This window comes from Dicentrarchus labrax, unplaced genomic scaffold (genome assembly GCF_905237075.1).
Source record: "Dicentrarchus labrax unplaced genomic scaffold, dlabrax2021, whole genome shotgun sequence".
Lineage (NCBI taxonomy): Eukaryota > Metazoa > Chordata > Actinopteri > Moronidae > Dicentrarchus > Dicentrarchus labrax.
Window position 1 is genome coordinate 10,147,344 of NW_026136716.1, and position 22,611 is coordinate 10,169,954.

Sequence of the window (22,611 nt, forward strand, 5' to 3'; positions counted from 1 at the left end):
TTGCGTCACTTTAGATTGACATTCGCCATGCGGGTCACTTCAGGACAGCGACCCGTTCACACTGGAATTGGATACGGGCCACATTTAACACCAACCAACAAAAAAAAAAAAAACAGGTCTGAGCAGTAAATCCGAATGGAGCGCTAAGGCTTGAAGTGTGGACGTAGCCTAAGAGTCTGTAGCCATGCTAGAGGCTCTACTAGGCTTTAATGATAGTCACAGCAGTGCCATGCTAACACTAGTATCCTAACATGCTCACAGTCATAATGCTAACATGCTGACGATTAGCAGGCAGTATTTACGAGCTTCACCTTCTTAGTGTAGTCCTGTAGCGTGCTAATGTTTGCTAATTAGGACCTAACACAAAGTCCAGCTGAGGGCTGATGGGAATGTAATTCGTTTTCCAGGACCGACAGAACGATATTTAACATCCCTACAAATCACTGGTAGATTAATAATTAATCCGAGTAATCATTACTCGCAGCCCAGAACGTGAGGTCATCACAGCAAATCAGGAACTGGAAACAAATAAACAAAAAAACAGTGTCATCTTTAATGTTTGCTAACATCAGCTAATATTAGCCACCATAAGATACCAGACCAAGTGAACACTGAGCGTATTTAATTGAACAATGTTGTATTTTAATGCTCATTAATTCAGTGTTTCATATGCAATATGAAGAATGTGTTATTTTTTCTATCAAAAGCTACAAAGTCCTGTTTTGACGACCAGCTTGAGAAGCTAACAAAGCTAACATTGCTTTTACAGGAAGTGATAAAAGAACTCCAAAGCTCAGGACTGCAATTGAGCCTTTGGGATTGAGTTGTTTTGATTTTGATTGCTTCTGGGTAATGGGGAAATACCTATTAGACTAACAAATTAGGTATGACCTCAGAGGATGGTACAATAAAGTTTTACTTAACGTACGTGTTTACATTTGGGTCTCTGGAAAGAAAACAACAGTAGATGGGTGTATAAAATTGCATTAAACAGCCACTTGAATAGGAGGGGACAATGATTTATGATTTATTTATTTTTGAAAGGAAAAAAAAAAGAAAAGGAAATCTCAAGAGTAGGCCTGTTTGAATTAAATGAAAGGCAACATATGTTTAAAAAGCTTTTGGGTGCCATGACAGTTCAATTCTGAGGCTTTGTGAATCACTGCGCCTCTACTGGGAACACACTACAGTTGATATATTAGGTGGAATTTTCTATGAAATTTTGCTGCATCTACATGACTCAGCCCACCCACCCACTTGTTGTACAATGGCACTAACTGTATGGGTTACTGTATTCCAGAAGGAAGGGCAAAGGCACTTCTGAGAATTTGGCTGCAGCATGTGAACCAGTTGGCCCACACTGCTTCCAGCTTGCAGGATGCTGTGTCATGTCAGATAAATATTAGGAGCACTAACAGTGGGGAATGGGCAGAGCAAATATTTTAGGTTGCTTATGAAGTCTACAGTTGCTTTTTCAGTGCCTTTTATCAGATGTGACCTATTCTTGCTTTGTTTCCCTCTGTTTGTCTCATAGGACTACACGTTGACCATGTATTTCCAACAGTACTGGAGGGACAAGCGTCTAGCCTACTTAGGAATCCCTCTCAACTTGACCCTGGATAACAGGGTTGCTGATCAGCTCTGGGTCCCCGACACCTACTTCCTCAACGACAAGAAGTCTTTCGTCCACGGAGTCACAGTCAAAAACCGAATGATCCGCCTGCATCCAGATGGAACGGTTCTCTACGGCCTCAGGTTGGTTCTGCTTCGCGCTGTAAACAAATAGCCTTTTTGTCAATATGTTTGTTCACTGGTGCTTCTGAGTAGGCGTTGTGTGCTGCATGTTTAGTTTTCCTGCTACGTTTTATGACCCCAAAAAAATCTGAACTCTCTTTTCTATTTTCATCAGTTTCATTTGTGTTGTTCTTTAACCAAGCAGCAGCGACCAAGTCTAAATGCTGAATTATTCTAATTGTCTACAAATTTTAGGACAATGCAAATACCAGAATACTCTAAGTATTCCTGTTACAGTTAGTGCAAGCAGTGTAACAAGTTAGACAGGAGAATTGGACCCAAATGCAGACGACTGAGGCAGAGCTGTGCAGTAGTACAGTGATTTAATTAACAAAAGTAAAAGAACAATGCTTACGGGATGGCGAGGCAGGCAAGGGTCAAAACCAGAGAAACAGTCCAACGAAGGCAAACAAATCCAACAGGGAGCAGGTAAAATCCAAAAGAGAGAGGCTGGGTAAAGGAAAACTAGGCAAGAATCCAGGAAACACGAGGAGTCTGGGATGCTTCAGTGACAATAAACTGGCAGCTGAGGTAAAGGAACACGCATACAGTAATTAGACACAGGTGAAACTAATATGGGCAGGGAAGACAATCAAAACTGGTGGGAAAACAGACAAAGACAGGAAATGAAGTTACTGACACTAGAGGAGAGGGGAGTATTGCAAAATGAAATAGGAAGAAACTAAACTAAAACCATGACAGTCCTCTTTGCTTTGGAGCTCCACTGTTCACCCAAAACTATTACAACACACCAATGAGCCACACTGTTAATGACATGTTCCTGCGTTACAATAAACCCTGGCACTGCAGTTTATTTGATCCCACAACACTTACTACAGCACCAAAACAAATATATTATAAAATATTTATCCGCAGCTGAAAGTAGTCCCCAACAAATACTCCCGCTGTTTGAGTAACTCTTGCTAAAAACTAGAGTGCCCGACTGTTTTAGAAAAATACTGAGCCTTTTTTCACAAATAAAACTATATACTTGTGACCAGATTTTAAATATTTACCAATAGCCTTGGGGTTCCCAGTCAGAAAGTGTTGAGAGACGGACTAACACATTGTTGGTTTGGGTCTTTTCATGGCGTTTGTTTACAGTATGAAAAATACAGATACAGCGCCTCCATTTTAGATGTCTTCTAAACTGATTGTACATGCAGCTATATGCTGTGTTTCCCACTATAGTGCAGCAAATGAGCTTATTTATGTTGTGGTAATGTGCAATTTCTGGGCCATGCAAATGAGCAACACTCCCCACAACAAGCAACAAAGTGAATCTCAGGGTCAAAAATGTTCTCAAATGTTTCCCAGTGTCAAGTTAACGCTATGTGTTTAAAGCCTTATTACTGCACCACACTTGCCCAAGCTGAGAACTTGGCAGTTCTGTGCTGCTGGCTGCCGAGCAGCCAGAGGATTATGCATCGTGCTCAAGGGCACCCCGGCATTTGATTTTGAAGCGAGTGAGGGTGCAGTCAGAGATCACCCATGAAAAGAAGTTTGAACAGGTTGGGAAGTGCAATAACGCAATGTTAGGCTTGCAGCTGTTGTTTGATATTTGTTTCATAAAGCCCTTGTTTTGAATTTCCATTGATCTTTTCGACAGACAGGTTCAGAAGAGTTAGCGTGACCTATGAATATGGATGCATGCTTTGAATTATTAGAGTGCAAAGCGAAAAGAGAGTGTGTGTGTGTGTGTGTGTGTGTGTTTGCACGCGTTCTTGCATGTTTGTGTTTGTATCTGTCAGCGTTCATACTTTACAGTCATACAGCCATGCTTGATTATGCAAGTGGAGTTCATAGCACTTGGCCTCGTGGGCTACTTATAGACCTCTCAATGCTTTCAAGAGATCAAAGGGAGAGGGTGATGTGTGACGGGGTGTTTGTGATGTGAGCTGTTACATAAATGTATGTCAGGTAAGGCTGACTAACAGATTCTTATCACGGTATTAAAGAACACACTGTATATTTATGTGTGAGGCTCATTAGGGCTGCAGCTAATGATTCTTTTCTCAATTGATTAATCATTAACTCTAGAGCAGCAAAATCATTACACACACAATATTTATACGCCAAAACTATCTTCTTCATGACGTTTTATTTCATATTTCATAACAGTGGAGTTGTCCCCTCGCTAGCTGCTAGCTACACATGAGCCGCTCTAGCTAGCTCACGAACTAAACCATCTAGCTCCGGCTGGCGAGAGCGTCCACAGAGAAAGACTTTGCTTTTGCTTTTTCAGAGTTGTGTGTCTTTCGCTGAGGAACATATTTAACCAAAATGCAACCAAGGTTACTCTCAATTAACCAGCTAATGTTCCAAGCTCACGACCCCGCATAGCGAGCTATGGCTAGGTTGTTAGGTAGCACGTGCAGCCTTGTTAAGCTCAATAAAAGGATCCAATGTTAGTAACGTTGTCTGTGTCCTTTATTTATTTTTTATTATTATTTATATATTTATTTATTTATTGGTGGTTTATTCAGAATTACTTTACCGCTAACAGGAGCTAACAGGCTAAATTTTGTAGCAGCTGTTGAGCTTGTTAGCAGATGGCTGACATCACTGGTGTCATTAAAAGTTATTATAATATAAAGGTTACATTAGACGACATCAAATGAGTCAGTGAAAAAAAGAAATGAAAAAAACAGACTTTTGAGAAAGAATGATGACGCAACACTTCGTAATGATAAATTAAAAATGAGTTTTCATAATTTATTAAATTATTTCCCAATATATCGGTTCATTGATGTGTTTCACATCATTTATCCATGTGATGATTTATTTAATTATGTCTTATTTAATTATTTAGTATTGAACACATTTTTCACTCCATAATCCACAGTCCCAAAAAGATTTCTCAATTTAATGCCATACAAGACTAATATCAGATATTCACTTTTGAAGAAAGAAGAGAGAGAAGTGGTTGCCGGTTCATTTTCTTTCCATCAACTAATGAATTAATCGCCTTGTTATTTCAGCTCTACTGTTTATTATTCTTTGAAGTTTGCCGCATGTACAGATTTAAGTCTATTTTTATTGATACAAAGTTTGATTGTATATCGGAAATCCAAGCTATATTTAAACTGCAGCGTCACAATCATTACAATGCGTCTATATCTTGCAGACCCAATATTATGTTATTGTAATTTTAGCTGTATAATAATATCACCTAATGGGTTTCCACAGGCCTCATCTGAGTCTTAACTGAATGAAGACATCCAGTGGCTAACTGCCAAGCAGCCGGCTTTTAATCAGGGCAGACTTAGCCTAAATCATTTTGAATTTGCATTTCACTTTGCTGCCTATTTTAACTGTCTGATTATCAGCCATTTGAGCTCATACATCTAATAAACAAAGGGATACCTCGTCATGACCCAGTTCAGATGAGCAGGCACTAAATACTGCCAAAATGCGTTGCCTTGATATGTTTTTTATTTGCGTATTTTTCCACTTAATCACTGGATGGATGGTAGCCAGTTTGGTTGAGGGGGGACGTGAATTGATTCATATACAGGAGTGAGGACTGTTTGTCTGTGATCTATAGTGTAATCATGTATACAGTTACGCAGTCAGCATTTCACCTTGGATGCGGTGCTATAATCTTATTTTAGGATGACAATGCCAATAGTATCCAGTAATATGAAGCCAACTGAGGAACTTAGTGTAGAGACAAATGGACATTTAGTTTCCTTCAAAGATGATGAGACAAAGTCAAGAGCTATCACCTTAATGCTTTGATCTAATTGTATTCCCACAGTCCCTTATGCTTCCCTGTTAAATAACTACTTACCTGCTTTGCTGTTTTTATGATAACAATTCAAAAGGGGCCAGAAAATATGATAATCCATCCTTTCTACAGTACCTTCCTATCCATCCTCCTTTCAATACAATTTGTGTAAATCACATACAGCAGCTAAAATATTCTTTCTCACATCCTCTCCCCATCCCCCCTCCATCTGTGTCTTCTTTTTCAGGATAACTACAACAGCAGCGTGTATGATGGATCTCAGGAGGTATCCCCTGGACGAACAGAACTGCACTCTGGAGATAGAGAGCTGTGAGTAGATATCTTATGCCTCTAGGACCGACTGTCAGCACACTGCGCAGGCTGAGGAGAAACCCGACATGGTCTCATTTGTGAAATTTTACTGTTAGAGCAAAGCAATATAAAACCTGGTTCTTTTTTTTTATTTTCAGGTCTGTAGGAGTTCTTTTAAATCTGTCTCAGGTACCAGAAGAATAGGGTTTACCTTATATGAAAGTTATGACTAGTGGCAGAATTCATCAGCATGTTTTAAAGGGGTAATCAAGAGGTACAATTTAGAGGAAAGAATGGACATCATTGAAGCAAAAAACACTGGGAGCTTCACTTTCCATTACTCAACAGGGTCCATTGTGGTCTCCAAACCCAAATTAAAATCACCCTGTGACCTCAGGGGTTATTTGTCAAGATTTCCTTCCTCCAAACCCACAGAGCAGATAATTATTTTCAGAGGCTCGATACTATGTTGTTGATTTTTATGTGTAAAATTGATGGTGGGAGATCAGTTACAGGTGTCTTTAGTAGATCTCTGGTTCTCAGTACAAAACCATGTAGCATCTACTATCTGCAGTGATAGCAGGAAATCTCCAAAGCATATAGCAGCCCTGAAAGAAAAAATAATGAGGGAAATAGTGACCTGCATACAAAGATTTTTGTCGGTCAAATGTGCACAGTATAATACAGAAGTGTCACGTTATTATTCAGGGTTAGGGTTAGACCGATGTTGACTTTGGTTTAACCTGTTACTTCAGCCAAACTGCATTTCTTTTCTTTATTTAGCAGTGCAAACAGTTGTAGGTACACTAATGTGGAAAGACTCCGGTCACCCTAACCCTATTTGCTGATTTATGTCGGGATGGAAAGAGAATTTCAACAAATACAACAACAAAAACGCTTGTGAAATACATCACCTACCCTATCTTTAATGTGATTTACACCTGAGATTATCAGAGGCACACGGATCCTGTTGGCATCTTTGTGGGTGAAGTTGAGCTGCAGCCAGTTTTTCAAATACAGTCTAAGAATGGAGCACATTCAAAGACCTTTTCAGATTTAGTTAATAGTTTCTGTATTAAAATAATGAAAAAAATAAAAATAAATTAAATGAAGCAAGAGCTTCCAAGCACAGAGGAAATGTCAGCTATTTTTGAATTCTTCTGACATTTTTGTGAACTCAAGTGAACCTATTAACTGACTTGCTTTTCAAAGCAACGTCTGGTTCTTGGAAACGACTTCAAACGTCTTTTTTTTTTTTTCTCTTCCCAAATGACAGCCCAGTTGGATGATCAGCAACACTGCATATCTTGGTCTCCAGTGATGGTTAGACAGATGGTTACACCTTGGTGTATGTGTGTGTGTTTCTTCTCGTGCAGATGGCTACACCACAGACGACATCGAGTTCTACTGGAAAGGAGGCGAGTCGGCCGTAACGGGGGTGACACGAATCGAGCTGCCACAGTTCTCCATTGTCGATTACAAGTTGGTGTCCAGAAACGTAGTCTTTTCCACAGGTAAATGCTTCGGCCTCCATTTCCTTTGCTAATAATACATGACAGACTGACAAATGGATGTTACATTTCAGATGATATTGTTCATCAAGCGCTGGCCTATTTTCAAGCTGATTATTTAATCAATTTCTGTAGCAAACAAATCTGTGCCAAAGCTTGATCTGTTGATCTTAAATCCTCAGAGTCAGAGTTGTGTTTGTCAGTGCTTCTAATTGGGTTGAAGTGAGGAAAGGCGCTGCCTTTGAAGTATCCCTCAAGTAACAGCGGCTGATGCAAGGATGCTGGAATGTTACTTAACCAAAACACGCCGTAAACGCAGTGATTTACAGAGCCAACCGTGTCAGATGGTGCTTGACCCTGAGAGGTGACGCTGGAGTGTTAATGGTTTGGTTATCACGCTGACATTAACAAAATGTAGCTGAAGACCCCGATCAATTCACTCAATCGATACGATCACTCACTGTGACAGTAGCAAGTCCATCTTAAAGCGGCTGAAAACTTTTCCATAACATTAATTAGTCACGACTAAATAAGCAACAGTGTAAGTTAAAGTTATTCTAACTCATCTAATCTGCGTCATCGGGACTGTGATTGACAGGGCTGGCAACATAAACAATCACACAACTGTTGTGCACTGAAGTGTGTGGCGAGCCCCGCCTCCTTCAGAACGAGAAATGCGTAGACAAATGTGCCAATGTGCATTCACATATCTTCTTAAAAGAGTTTGACTCATGAATTTTTTAATCCTTTCTAACTAATTTTACATCTTAATTTATTGTTTGCAAAGGCAGTAGGAAAGCCATTACACCTTCAAAATAAAGGTTTTAGTGTCAAAGCTGGTATATTTCACAGTAAAATAAACAAAGCCAGCTGTAGTGTAACAAAGTTTCAATAGCCTGCAGCACCCAAATGATCCTCAAACCCCAACTGAATATTTACTAATCAAGCATATGGATGCTCAGGAAAAACCAATGCGAGGTGTACACAGCTTATAAATCTTTTGACGTTGGCATCATCATTAACTGGGGTTGTGAGAAACATCAATCAAGCGTTATTTATAGTTCCACAATGGCCATTTTCTTTACAGCTTCTCATCTCTCGGGGCAATTAATCAGAAGACAGGCTGACATGTTATGGAAACTTCTCAAGTTACTGTACATGAAAAACATTTGCAGTATCGTATTTCATGCTGCAATTAATTTGTGTTGGTAGAAGTGTAGAAGAGTAATTCCACAATCCCCATTGCTCCCAGGGGGTATTCTGATATATGCTCTGAACTTTGGTTTTTATGTGGCGTACGATGAGGTCCTAAATTAATCAGATTTTTATGTTTCATTCAGGCCTAGATACAGAACTTTATTGACACTCCCTAACCAAGTGCCATATAATCTGGTCAGTGGAGAGCTTCTCCACAGCCGTAGCAGGGGGAATAAAAGCTGTGTGACATTTAGTAATATCATCATTTCTCACTGAAGTTGTGCTCATGAGGAGGAGTCACGCCCAGTCTGAAAAGGACACGAACAGCAAATCATTCTTTTGTTTCCTTTTTGGGTATTTTTAACATTTCTATTGAGGCTGCACAGTATTTTTTCCCTCTCATCCGTCCCAGTGTGCCTCATTCTAAATCGCTGCTCAAGCTTCCGCATTCTTTGCTTTCGCCCTCATTTTCTTGTCTTCATCTCACAATGTTGCACACGCACTGCGTTGCGTTTACCACCGTTCCTGGCTGTGTGTAGCACATGCGAATGCGCCGTGGCGTGCGCACCGAAGAAGAGAAGAATGTCCCCTGTGGGTGGCGACAATTAAAGTTTAGTGTCCAGTGGTCTGCTCTCATGCTCTTGGCAGGATGTGTGAAGCACAGCAAAGGCTCCCTGCAAGGCTGGCTAATGACCAGGTTTCCTCCATTACATGTGCCACTGGCCAGCCTTTAATTCCCCTTTTTTCCTCTCTTCCAATCTCTCCTCTCCGTCCTCTCTTGGTGTCTCTGTTGCTTCTTTTACTCTTTCTTCTTTTCCTCACCAACCTCCTTTATTCTATCATTACCTCTCCCTTGAAAGAGGTGTAGTTGGATGCCAATTGCCCTGCTCTCTGAAAACAAAGTATTGAAAAACAGCCCAGGATTCAGGGTATCATATATTCATGTGAACTGAGGCCCACAACATCAATAATTCTTGTCTAAGCACACATACACTGCCTGTTTGTGTGTGCGCATACAGTATGTATGTACATATGTAAATGAATGCATGACCAGACAACATTGCTGTGTTGGGTAACACATAAGTGTGTCATTTGCACATTCATCAATGCCACAGCCATAGTCACCTTTATTGTTATGTCAAGATAGGAGCAACAATAACAGCTTTAAATATGCTATTACATCTATATTTAATGTTTTCGCTGTAATTTGACAGTAGAGCCCTTTAAATGTTCCTTTAAGTTTGTGGTTTTGACATAAAAGTTTTGGTAAAAAGCCCTGAAAATGCAAATTTTCAAATGAATGTAGCGCTAAAATTCATTAGCATGCTTTAGCACTCTTGTCCTTAAGGATGACTACTTCACTTTTTAAAGGAATACTCCAGTTTTATTTGGAGGGTGCCGGAGATACAAAAAAAAACAGTTAAAAAAAAACAGTTTCACCAAGACTTCTTGAAATCTTGGTGAAACCATAATGAAAATGGTTATAAAAAAGATATAAAAATGTCATCTGCAACAACAACAACACTAGAAGAAGCCTCTCCTACTGAATATTTGTTTTTTATTTCCAGGTCAGATATTTATTTATCTAAAGAATCTCTATTTTTTTATTTGAAAATGATTATGAAGATTAAAACATTTATAAGATTAAAGTATTTAGCTTTAATAATTTCAGTAATTGACCATTGGCTTAGTACCAGCCCTTAGTTACTGTTGCTATGTCTGTCAAGCTTTCCATTGTCCTAAAGCACAAACGCAGTTTACAATTAAAAAAACTTCATATCAATTTTTAAAACCATGGCTCCTCGATTTTAGACAGTGGCAGACAAGAGAAGACCCTCATTTCTTTCAGTGCGACCCCAGATTTAAGTTGAACTGAAATGACAGCTAGCTAAATAAGATACATATAGGGAAGGCTAGGACTAACCAATGTTTGTTTTGGTTTTTTTCACAAAATGTAGTTAGCTAATGCTCTTTGGCCATGGAAGTTACGGATAGGTTAGCTGGACATGCTAACGTTTCCAGCTTACATTGGGGCGGACGAAGGTTTGGTTTCAGCAGGCTAAAACACTTCTGATTGTCGCTGAACCAAATTTCCTTGAAAATAACAGTGTCTCTGTCAAAGACTTGTTTTGTTGCCAGATCCAAACTGCCAGTGGTTACATCACAGCCTCTCATCGCATGTAAAACCGCGACAACCCCTGCCACGAGGGTGACAAAAGAGACAAAAAAAAATGGAGACAGCAGACCTCCTACTCCGCAGCGCTCTCGTCTACCCAGCCGCCCTCCCAGACTCTATTGCCGGGCTGTCATCATCCACTCAACTTTTATGATCATCCCAGCATCCCGTCTCCTTTCCCTTTCTCCCTCTCCTCCTCGGCATCACACATGGTGTGCCTCCCACTCGCGCATGTTGTTTGGTGTAGCAGTTACAGCCAGTACACTTGTACACCCACATGCGAGTGAACCTCAGCCTCCTCTTCTCTTAAGCCACTTCTGCATCTGCTACTGCGAAGATACTGGGTGCCGATTTAGGCACATTAAGGATGCATCAAAAGAAGTGAATGGGATATTTTAAGACCAGTGACAGTCTGTTCTCATTTACACACTATTGAAGTGTATGTTTAGCGTGTTGACTTTGTTCACGGCTGCCAGACTGTTAACCACAAGCCGAACGCAGGAGGATCGTCTAATGTAATAATTAGGGCATAGTTTGTGTATTTACATATCCTTTACACGACCAGCTTTAGAATATGCTCGACAGAGAGTTCTACAAAGATTAACAAAATTAATAAAAGTGTTTTGTGACTGAGTAATTGTTTAATTCGTATATCAACAAAATTGACAAGCATTTGAGTGTCTCTATTTAATATCATCGAAAATGTAATCTTTTTGAGGTTTTGACAGTTGCTCGGACAAAACAAAACATTTGGAAATGTGGGCTTAGCATAGACTATATGGACTGAACAATAAGATTTTAGATAAATGAATAGGTTGTAATATATTATGGGTTTTTATTGTTTTTTTGTTGTTGCAGGGATTAAGGGGGATTTAAGAGGTAAAAAATATACAGAAATGTAAAAGATAACATTACTAAGTACCACTTAATGTACCTTTAAATGGATCTTTGGTCAGTTTAAGATATGTTTACCCCCTAAAAAGTCCTTCATTCATGCAGATATCCATGATCCATTGTAATATAACACAAATCAATAATGTATCCATTATTTACTTGAAAACAGCTCAATTGATAACAAAAAAAAGAAACAGAAATCCATAGAGATTAACTGCAAAAGTCTTGTTTAGGTTGACTTGTTGCCTGCTTTGCTGATAAGAAGAGACATTCTGCTATCAGTGATCATTCCTCTGTTGTTTTATTTGCACAGTGTATGGCACCAAAACCTAACCCTCTCAGTAAAAAACAAAACAAAAACACATCTGTTTCAAGCCTCGTCACCCCGCCAACCATTTTGAATAGATTTTTATTTCCGAAGGACGTCTCTCTCTCTGCTTTTTACCACACTTGTTTTCTCTGAGTCATGATTTTACCTTGATTTGTTTTCGCTGAATAAAGACAGTGGTCCTCACAGGAACAGGACCGATGTCGACTGTGGTGCTCATGCAAACTACCAGCCCTTCATCCGTTTACTCCAAACAAACTCAAAACATACTGTATTGTGTTTATATTTGTGTACGCCAGCAGATTATTATAGACCTTTCCCCCCTCTGGGTGTTTGACAGCAAATAGAACAACTGCACTGGCTACAGATGCAATCATTACATAACAGCATCAATATACATTTATTTATTAGAGAGAAGTTATTTATTTCCAAACAGTGTGTACACATACCAAGGTTATATGAGATAGGAACCTGTGAATAAGCCACAGTGGCTCACTAGAAAGATCTTTAACTACAGCATGGAGAATTGACATCGTTGGAATAATGAGGTTGAGTCTTATTTTTTAATGATTTAGTTTCTTTTAGTTTTTTTTATACATAACTCATCACATATTCTTGTTATTTCCATGATGTATAAGGAAAGATGGTCTGCTTTGTTTTTGGTACCTAAATTACAATTTCCTTGACAGATTTAAGGAAAGAAATGCTTTGTGTTATATGATTTAGGTGAGATTGAAGATAAAGTCAATTTCATGTTTTATTGCATATTGTATAATAGTTTAAGGGCTGCAGTATCTTTTTAGAATTCCCTTCATTTTTTATGAATTATAAGTCAGCAGCCACACGAGTAGCTCTTTGAATCTGAATTAAATGCCAATGTCAGCATGCTAACATGCTAATTTCTAGCAGGTATAATGTTTACAATGTTCACCGCCTTCGTTTAGTGTGTTAGCATGCTTCTGTTTGCTAATTAGCACAGATTAACACGTTCAGGTAATCATCAAAAACCAAAGTATTGGACAAATTAACAGTTTGATGATCCCTTACTTTTCATGGATCATCATAAACAAAATTTTGTAGTATTCATCCTTTGGAAACTATGAGCGTTTGAACAAAATTTCATGCAGTCCATTCAGCCGTTGTTAAGATATTTCAGTCTGGACCAAAGTGGTATAGAGCCATCTATTGGTTTATTAGTCTATATTGGTCCTCTGGTTGCTGACTGCCTCGAAATGTCAGGAGCAGTTGTAGTAGATAATAAGATCTGATGAACAGCCCAGCCCTTTACAATAACATGTTGGGATTTTATTGCAATCTAACATACAGTAGGCACAGAATCTTAATGAGATTGTGTATTTTTGTGTGACTCTCTCTCTCTCCAACTCTGCACATAAGTGTGCAGTCGATTGGACCCACGCTCGCCACAAGTAGCTTTGGCTGAAACCCAGGGATTGGAAATTACAGCGTAATGGCCCCCACTTCTCCTCCAATACAAACCGAAAATGGAAAAATATCTAAGAATAGTGGGAGTAACGAGCCGTAGACTCAACCCATAAAGAGACGTATGCTGGGAGATTGATGAGAAATCACGCGTCGGCCGTATATCAGCTCCATGCACACGCGCGCACAAATGCTGTTTAGATTCCAGGTCATGGAAAAGTAATGGCAGAAATGCTCTCTCATGGCAGATCGTGGTGGGGAATATTATTTTAGATTCCTGACTTGTGGAGCGTCAGAGGCGCTGCCACATGCATTTATAAAGCTATTATGTAGTAATGCTGAATCCCTCAGAACCATCACGTGAATTATGAAGGTGGATGAGATGTGGAGAATTGATAAATCAGAACGTGCCATGCTGAATATTGTGTCACATCATCACAAAATAGGGTTACAGTTGCGTGTGTGTGTGCACCAGTGAAGGGGATACTTGTTACCATGGCAATAAATCCAACCCATGCTGTCGGGGTTGTCATGGAAACTGAAACAAAAACACAAGGCGTCTCTGTGTGCTCCTATGAATGATATAAGTTAGATGTTATATTTACTGTCAACGTTTTTAATGTTTTAAGTGTTTTTTTTTTTTTTTTAATCAGTAAGACCAGATGTACTTTTGCCGTTTAATTCGATGCAACCCATAAAAATTAAATTTCTGAACCGTTAGATCAAAACAAACTGCCTCTATCTTGTGTCTCTTCCTTTTAGGTGCCTACCCTCGACTGTCTCTGAGCTTCAAGCTGAAGAGGAACATTGGCTACTTCATCCTGCAGACGTACATGCCATCGATCCTGATTACCATCCTCTCCTGGGTCTCCTTCTGGATAAACTATGATGCATCAGCAGCCAGAGTGGCACTAGGTAAGAAGCAGCGGCAGTTAGGGAGTAGGTATTCGGATCTCTCGGATGAGGCCGGGGACCGAAGCGAGACGCAGCCTGCCCCGCTGGATTCCCCAAAGCGATGCGTTTTCACGAGCACAGTGAGAGGCTGAACTTCTCATACTGTCGCGGTATTAGTGGGAGCTTTGGGGAACGGCTTATAAAGTGGTGGGCCTAATGGAAATGGATTTGAAGAACATTTCTATTACTGCTGCTGTAGTGGGAAAAGGGAAATTAGGTCCCTGTCTTCTGTGGACATAGGCTCATTAGAGTGACTTTAAACTATGTAATTATTGTAGCTGAAATATTGCAACAAGCATATAAATGTTCCGTAGGGCAAAAAGCATGAATACACAACCCTGACTCGGACCAAACTAGGTCATACCTTGTGTCTGCAGTTGGAGTGGTCACCGTGAGGCCTCCAGCAGCTATAAAAACATCACTTCTCTAATGATCATAATTCCACTTCTTATTGAGGAGTGCTTGTGTGGTTGCAAAGGCCCACTCACTGTGGGGCTCCTGTGAGCAGTAAACAAGGCAGAGATGGAAGCAGCAGGTCGCTGGTTTGTAATCATCGTGAATCCTCGCAGGAGGTTGCGGCAGTTTTGTCTTTGTTGAATATTGAACCGAGTAGTTCGAGATGACATATGAGGAAACAGGCAGGGGAAATATATGCATAATATGAAGGTTGTCAAGACAATAGTTAGACTTTCCACAGCAGTTAATACCACAGTAAAATGGTAATTGAGCGAATGCTAAGCGCCTCCCCTGAACAGCATGATCCAACCATAGCTTAGCAACAATAACCAGTCACTGCATGCCTGCTGTTGTTTGTGAGGCTGGGTCTTTTTTTAGGCTTTCCAAAACCAAAAAGACAAGAACAAAAGAGCCGAAAGAACGGATTAAACATTGTGTTTATCTGCTCTAATGTTAGCGTTACTAATCACAGTAAGAACCTTCTTCCAAGGTTCAAGGCGGACATCATTAACTAACTACATTAGTTTGTGGGGTTAAAGGTTATGGGACTAACATTAGCTTAATTAGCTTGTCACACTACAGCTGATAATCTTCCACCGTTTCAAAACAAAAGTGACTCACGGGGGCGAGGCAAATTAGCCAAATAAAAGCATCAGATAGACTGTGTACATGGCAGCTTCATTACACACACACACACACTGAAATGACCACAGACACACAGTCTGCTGCGTGGACATGGTACATGGTTCAGATTGAGCAAATCCGGTGCAAAAAAATTCACGGTTTGGAAAGTTCCTTGCTTTTGGGTCATTGGTGCATTTTCGGTACAGCAGGGAAAGAAAAGAAAGTGGCTCATTGGCCTTAATTCTTACTGTAACAGTGAACACAAACATCAGTAAGCTCCATCGTAACTCTCTGACCTGTTGATAATTCCTGAACAGCTGCAGCACATAAAGGCACACTGCAGCACTGTGGCGCAGGCACTTTGACCTTATGTGTTTATCTGCGGTGATAACACTTCGATAGCATTAGTTATTGCTTCGGTGTGAATCTGCAGCGAGAGGACTTGCCTTCCGGTCTGTGTTTAATCGACACATTCGGGTGATGCCTTCATAAATCACACGTTTGAAGCGTTTCCCCAGACGTACACACAGTAAACTGAACAATGTCAGTATACGGTTTGACATCAATCTGTCCACTTTTTTGTTTTTTTTACTGTAACTGGGAAACTGTGATGCTCCCACACAGTGGATCTGAATGTCATTGGAGGATCCTCCAGCTCTGATCCCTCATAGACAACAACTGGGGCCAAAACTTTCCAGGAAAAAAAAAGAGACTATTTTTACATGAATTGTTTTTGTCAAAGGGCGTATCAAACCAAACACCCTGTACCAAACGGCTCAGGATGAATACACATACTGTTATACCCCATGTACTGGCCATGCCAATGGATTGCTGCTTCGGTTCATAGATCATCTTTATATGGATAGATAATGGAACAGTAATGACCTCAACACGTCATAATGCTTTTTAGAAAACATGCTTTGATCCATTACCTGTTATGCACATACACATACAGCCAGTTAGAGACTGGAATGGCTGCCTGGAGAGCGTCAGTGTGTGTGTGTGCGTGTGTGTGCGTGCATGTTATCTGTTTTACATCCGCCTTTATTTGCCTGCTTGAACTGGGTTCTTTCATTAAGGCATGCATGCAATATCTGGTCATTACCGTATGCCTCTGAGTATACACTGCTTTTATGCTTTTGTGTTTGTGTGTGTGTGTGTGTGGGGGGGGTGTACATGTGAAGTCCTGCTAGCTGCAGCATCCTCCTCAGCTGAGAGGCAACCGGAGGTCCATTCACTTCTCCTGATGGATCATTACAAGCTTTCAGCAGGTATCTCGACTGGTGGAAGAGGGGCGTGTGTGTGTGTGTGTGTGTGTGTGTGTGTGTGCACGCGTGCCCTGCTCCTTTGTGTGTGTAAACCTGCCAGTAAGAGCAGTGTAATGATCAGGGAGAAATCAATTCAAGGAGGCAGCAGGCAAACAATTGAATTGTTTGAAGGAGAATCTCATTTTCCTGAGCTATTTCGAAGGATTGCGAAGTTACAAACGACCTGCTCGCACCCTAATCTGGTTGCAACCCTTTTCCCACAGTCATGCCCTTTGTTCATAATCATATTATATGAACAGTCAAGGTGTGGGCATTAGCTGTTATTGGTATGGGAGCACTTTTAGTGTAATGGTAGACACACAACTTTGAGCTTGACTGTATGTTCTCCCAGACCTGTCAAAACCTCCTTTTCTCCTCAACCGCAGACTCCCAAAATGACAAGTCTTGAGAGATTGCATGCTAACAAGATAGCTGACAATTTGTGCTGTCTGCAAGTGATGAATGGAAGTGCCCAATTAACACTGCTTTGATTTACCGCCCATGCCTCTATTCTCACAGTTAACATTCATCGCAATTCCGTGCGCTTTATTGCATCCTACATGATACCTTTTTTCCCTTTTTATAACGGCGGGCTGTGTTGCTAATGGCCTATTGGCTTGTGATTAGAGGAGATTTGATTGCTGTGTGCCTTTGTTCCAGCTGTTAAGGTGGAAAAGAGACTCGGGGACATATAACCAGGGAAAAAGCTGGGGATTGGGGGGGGGGACAGCGGGAGCAAAGAGGGAAACCACCACTAAATGATGGTGAGATCTGGAGGGAGAGAGATACAGGATAAATGAAGAGGGAGAGGGAGAGGGGGAGAGATTGAGGCATTGGGAGAGATAAGGGGGGGAAGCAGGGAACAATGGAACCAGACAGAGAGGGGAGATGAGAGGGACAGAAAAAGACAGAGAGCGAGAGAAAACCCTATAAAACTATATTTCTCCCCGGAGAGCGTAACAGCGTGATGAAAAAGGAGGGAGGCCCATGAGCGCAACGGCCCCCTTGATTAAATTGTCCGTACAGGGAGCGAGGGAGGGAGCAAAAGGGAGAGGGATGTGAGGAGGGCTGGAGGGGAGGGAGTGAAGGACAGAGAGTAATGGCGCAGCCGAGAGAACACCTATAAAGAACATGGCTGTCGTTAAGCGGAAAGAAAAATCCCAGAGATAGCGCCGTCCAATAGGGGCAGAGACACCGAGCATGTGCACATGCAGCTCGCTCGCATTCGCACACGATTCTCATGCGACATGCACACACACACACACACACGCGCGAGTGGTGTTAGCCTTGTAATATGTCAATAAATCACACTAAGGGCTAGATTGACCTTAGCTATCCCGCTTCCCTCCTCCTCCCCCCCGACAGTTCCTTGTCTCTACACTGTACTTTATGACGCACACACACACTCTAAAAGCCGTGTCCGCGTGTTATATGAGTGGCCCGGCCACTGATAGGCTTCATTTATTTCCAGCACGGGTGGATAAAGTAGCGTAGATGTATCTGCCATATATATCTATAATGAGATAAGATATAGCTTTATTGCAATGCGGGGGGGGGGTGTTTGCGTGAACATGAGTGAGAGTTGTGTTTATTTGCTGCAACTTTGCGAAACGTACGGCAGCACTGGAAGATACGTGGTCCATGTGTTTACAGTACATGGTCGCAGCTGCAGAGCGCAAGCAAATACAGATGGGCTGCAAGTTGCACAGCATACAATGTACACGAGTTACAAGACATTACAACTTGTTTTCTGTAGATTTGTATGTGGTCGCACTCTGTATTTGGTTATTTTGTCTGCATTTGTAGGGCATTTCTGTATTCACTTGTGTTTCCCGTTTTTGCTGTATATTCCTGTATTTTCTATTTTTGTAACGTGTCTGATTTTTTTTTTGATTTTTTTTTTGTCTGTTACAGTGCGTTGAGCTCTCAGGCCCACCGTAGAAATGTATCCAACCTCAGCTAATTCAATCTATTTGTCTTTTTCTCTCTCTCTCTCTCTCTCTCTCTCTCTCTCTCTCTCTCTCTCTCTCTGAAACACACAAGGTGCAAAGGTGCCTTTCCTGGGACATAGCAAATAACCACCCCACTCGGTGCCCCTCGTGGTTAAGGTTACCAAGAGCTGGGGGCTAGATACATGCGGCACTATTCTAATGAGTTATTTCTACTTGATGACCAAGGGGCAGTTGGAGGTTTCAAGGCAGACCTTTGAATTTCAATGAAGCAGAGGTTACGCATTCATCTACTAGTTTGTGTGTGTTCATGCATGTAAAATAAGATCACACATGACAGCGATCAGGAAATTGTCTTATAAGAGTGCTCAAAATACTGTAGTGTCATTGACACCTGAAAAAGGCAATCAAAAAGCAACATAATTATTTTTTTTCCGTCAATCCTGCTCTTTACTAACAGAGGAAATGGACACAGTAAAAACATGTTTTCTGTAAAAATAACCTTGTTTCTACAGTAACACCTAAGACATCTGTTGGAGTTTCCTCCAACGTGACCTTAAGGTTACTGACAAGATAGCAGCATCTGCTTAGAATGGCAGGTGGCTCCTTTAAGGCAGGCTTATGCCAGAAAGGTTTGGACTAATTAAGCGTCAAATTTAACATCCCGCATAGATTGCCAAGCTTGGTAATGAGGCAGACTTGGATGGGAAAAAAGTAATGTTAGTGTCACATTTATTTTAAATGATGCTGAACTTTCTTTTTAAAGTGAGATAAAATGATTTGTATTACCCCAGACATAAATCAAAACATCAATGCAGCTTACAACTAGCTAGCCAGGTAAAGCTACCTGTTATGCTTATACTGATATTTATCAGTTCTAATGCCATTACTACTGTGTTGTCCTAACTTTAAAAAGGCCTTAAAAGCATCTTTCTACTATGAGTGATGTGATTCTACATTAATTCCATTAGAAGTGGAAGGGGCTCCGGCTCCGCTGGAAAAAAGTTTTTGACTCTAAAACTTCCCAATCATTTTGATTTAGGTTTTTCTCCACAAACTTTAGCTTTGATCATTGCATATTTGAGCATGTATATTTAAGGTTAAAGAAGAAATACTGAACCAAAGTTAAAACCAACTTTTCAGGGGCTTTGACACAGTTCCCACTAACGTGTTAGCTGACAGTTGCGTATTTACACCTGCAGCAGACACGTAGCAAAGCCAGCATTCATTTGGAGTCGTGTTTAAGGAAGTCCACCCAACTATTTGTCCAACATTTACTCTCCTTCCAGCTCTGATCTTCTCCAACTCTTGAGATAAATGTGTCTCTTTCGCTGTTAAATGCGGCACTATGCTCACCAGCTAGTTTCTTACTGTGTTTAGCAGCCGTTTATTAATTAGTGTACAGTGGTTTTATTAATACTGTTTGTTTAAAACAGCTGCCTGCTGCTGGAAACAGTTGAGTGTCAGAGTGAATCGAAGCGGTAAAGTTGTGTTCCGTAAAACCAAAACAATGACTTTAAAGCCGCTCAATAGAGCTAAGGGGAACTGCAAAGGCAAGTGATCATTTTCTGTAGGTTTGTCACTACAAGCAACCCCTGTCACTTTACAAGTAGTCATTCATTTCATTACTATAAAAATATGGATTGGTGCAGCTTTAAACTTTAACTGTTCCACAATACTAAATCAGTGCTGCTAACACTATGCTTGTATTACTCATCAATGTACATTTCTTCATTGTTATCTCATGGCGGTCCTAGCTCCTCTGGTGATTTTATGCTTTTTAGTATTAAATGACACTAAAAATACCATGTCTTTCTTTACCCTAATCACCATAATAAAGGGATCACCACGGTGCTGACAATGACCACTATCAACACCCACTTGAGAGAGACGCTGCCCAAGATCCCCTACGTCAAGGCCATCGACATGTATCTGATGGGCTGTTTCGTCATGGTCTTCCTCGCCCTGCTGGAGTACGCCTTCGTCAACTACATCTTCTTCGGGAGGGGCCCTCAGATGCAAAAGAAGCTAGCGGAGAAGGCCGAGAAGGCCAACAACGAGAAGGCGGCCAAGTACGACGCTGCAAGGGTGAGTTGGGATTCGTTGATTGGCTCGATGGATGAATGGGTTGAATTAAAAAGTGGATTGGATTAAAAGTAAATCAAGAAATGAATGTGTATGTTCAAGGTGAGAATGTTGAATTTGTTGTTGCTAATATTTGTTGATTTTTTCCCCCCCAACTTGTGGAAGCCAGTGGCCTGTGGGATCGATGTTGTATCAAGGAAGCTGGAATGAATATTCCTTTATTTAAGACTCAAATTCCTTATTTTTTCTTCCTCCCAGCATGAACGATATAACAGCCTTGACACTGCAGTTATTCTCAAATGAACTTTTCTGTCAGCTCTTGACAGCAGAAGCAGCAAAAGGAAAATGTTCTCCATAATTATCCCATTATTCAAAGGCGTCTGTACCCCCTGGTGGAGCCTTCAGTAGCCAAAATATGTTGGTTTTTAAAAAAGAAAATCAATTTTCAGGTATTTGTTCCCAAAATGTGGCTGAATATTTTCATCTCCTCAGGAGGCAGGTAGTAGGACCGCGTCCCTAAAACGGTCCAATCAGGTTAAAGGTCTTCGCCACTCACGCTCGGTGAGTTGCTTGTTCAGTGAGACTCTTCAATATCCTTGAGTCAACTCTGCCATTGCCATCCGCTGACATGGATGTTTTTCTTTTCTTTTTTCTTTTGCGTCAATGCAAAATATTTCCCCATCCATGGAATGAATCAAGCGACAGCAGACATCTTCATGACATTGCCATACTCTCAGGAGTATTCATTTTGACTGACTTTTTTTTCTCCCCACATTGAAATGATGTTCATGCTCGATCTTACATTGTAAAACTGGTGTCCCAGATCTGAAGCCGTTTCTTCTTTCAGAGGTCATCCTGAATGCATGCCGTCTGTGTATCGTCTCTCATTAAAATCATCATTAAAAAAAGGCCACATTTCCCGCATAGCTTTCATGGAGCGACACTGCGCATGTGAGGATGTGGTAAAGCAGTCTGACTTTCAGTGGGTAGTCACTGCAGAGGTCCCCCATCATGCCTCTTCACTGCATTAGTGGCAACAGCCAGGACTCTCCAGGAAGGAGTCTGTTAAAATGCTTTTCAGTGGCGTGGTTGAATAAACCTTACCACAAGTAAGTTTCCTTCTAAAAGGTGTGTTGAGACAGAATGGGAAGAACATTTTAGTCACTGCGTATAAAGTCAGTGGGACCCATGTGGCGAGGGATAGACGTAAATTTATTCAAGTTAAATGTTTGCTTTCTGTCTGAATACACCTGAAGGGCTCTCTAACCTGTGCAAACACTGAAACTTAAAAAAAAAAAAGGGAAATGTGGGACTTCCACAGTTGCTACATTTGCACGAATGATCACCATTGTCCATTACTGTTGATTTGTTCTGTGGTGCACACATCATCGGCATGGGGTATGATGCATCTCCTATGTGTGGGCTTACATTCAGTCCAGAAAAAAAGATAAATCTTCACTCAGATGGGAGTTCCACAAGTCGTGTTGATTATCTCTGCAATTCATTTCTCCTTCCCCCGGTCATTTTGGATTATTTTAATCATTCATAATAAATAATTCCCTCACATTTCTTGGAAAGTCTTCAGTCATGCGGAGCAGCCAATGGTGTAGTGGCTCCAGTAGTGCTGCGTATTCATTTTAAATTGTTAAAAATCTTGAATGGTCATCTGGTAGACGTGCTAAAGAATGGCTGCCATTTAAAAATGGCATTCAGTGACAGAAGCTGTGCCCAAAACACTCCAAATCTGCACTGTACAAAATTAGGATAATTAATAAAAGGCAAAGCATTAGAAAAAATGTCCCATGGACAATTTTCATTGTTTTGTTGGATTTTTGAGGGACTCACAGATGGCAT

At 40.8% G+C, this 22,611-nt stretch overlaps 1 protein-coding gene across 4 annotated transcripts in view; it reads left to right on the forward strand.

The window, feature by feature from the left end:
- The window catches only part of LOC127378689 (gamma-aminobutyric acid receptor subunit beta-3-like), a 64,699-nt gene that overhangs the window by 38,080 nt on the left and 4,008 nt on the right, over window positions 1-22,611 (forward strand). For 2 of the 4 annotated variants that reach the window (XM_051427832.1, XM_051427834.1), the window contains 6 exons: window positions 1,535-1,755; window positions 5,772-5,854; window positions 7,213-7,350; window positions 14,145-14,297; window positions 20,513-20,760; window positions 21,250-21,318. In XM_051427832.1, the coding sequence (XP_051283792.1) occupies window positions 1,535-1,755; window positions 5,772-5,854; window positions 7,213-7,350; window positions 14,145-14,297; window positions 20,513-20,760; window positions 21,250-21,318 (912 nt within the window). The remainder of the gene's footprint in view (window positions 1-1,534; window positions 1,756-5,771; window positions 5,855-7,212; window positions 7,351-14,144; window positions 14,298-20,512; window positions 20,761-21,249; window positions 21,319-22,611) is intronic. The other 2 variants (XM_051427833.1, XM_051427835.1) reach the window with 1 other exon arrangement.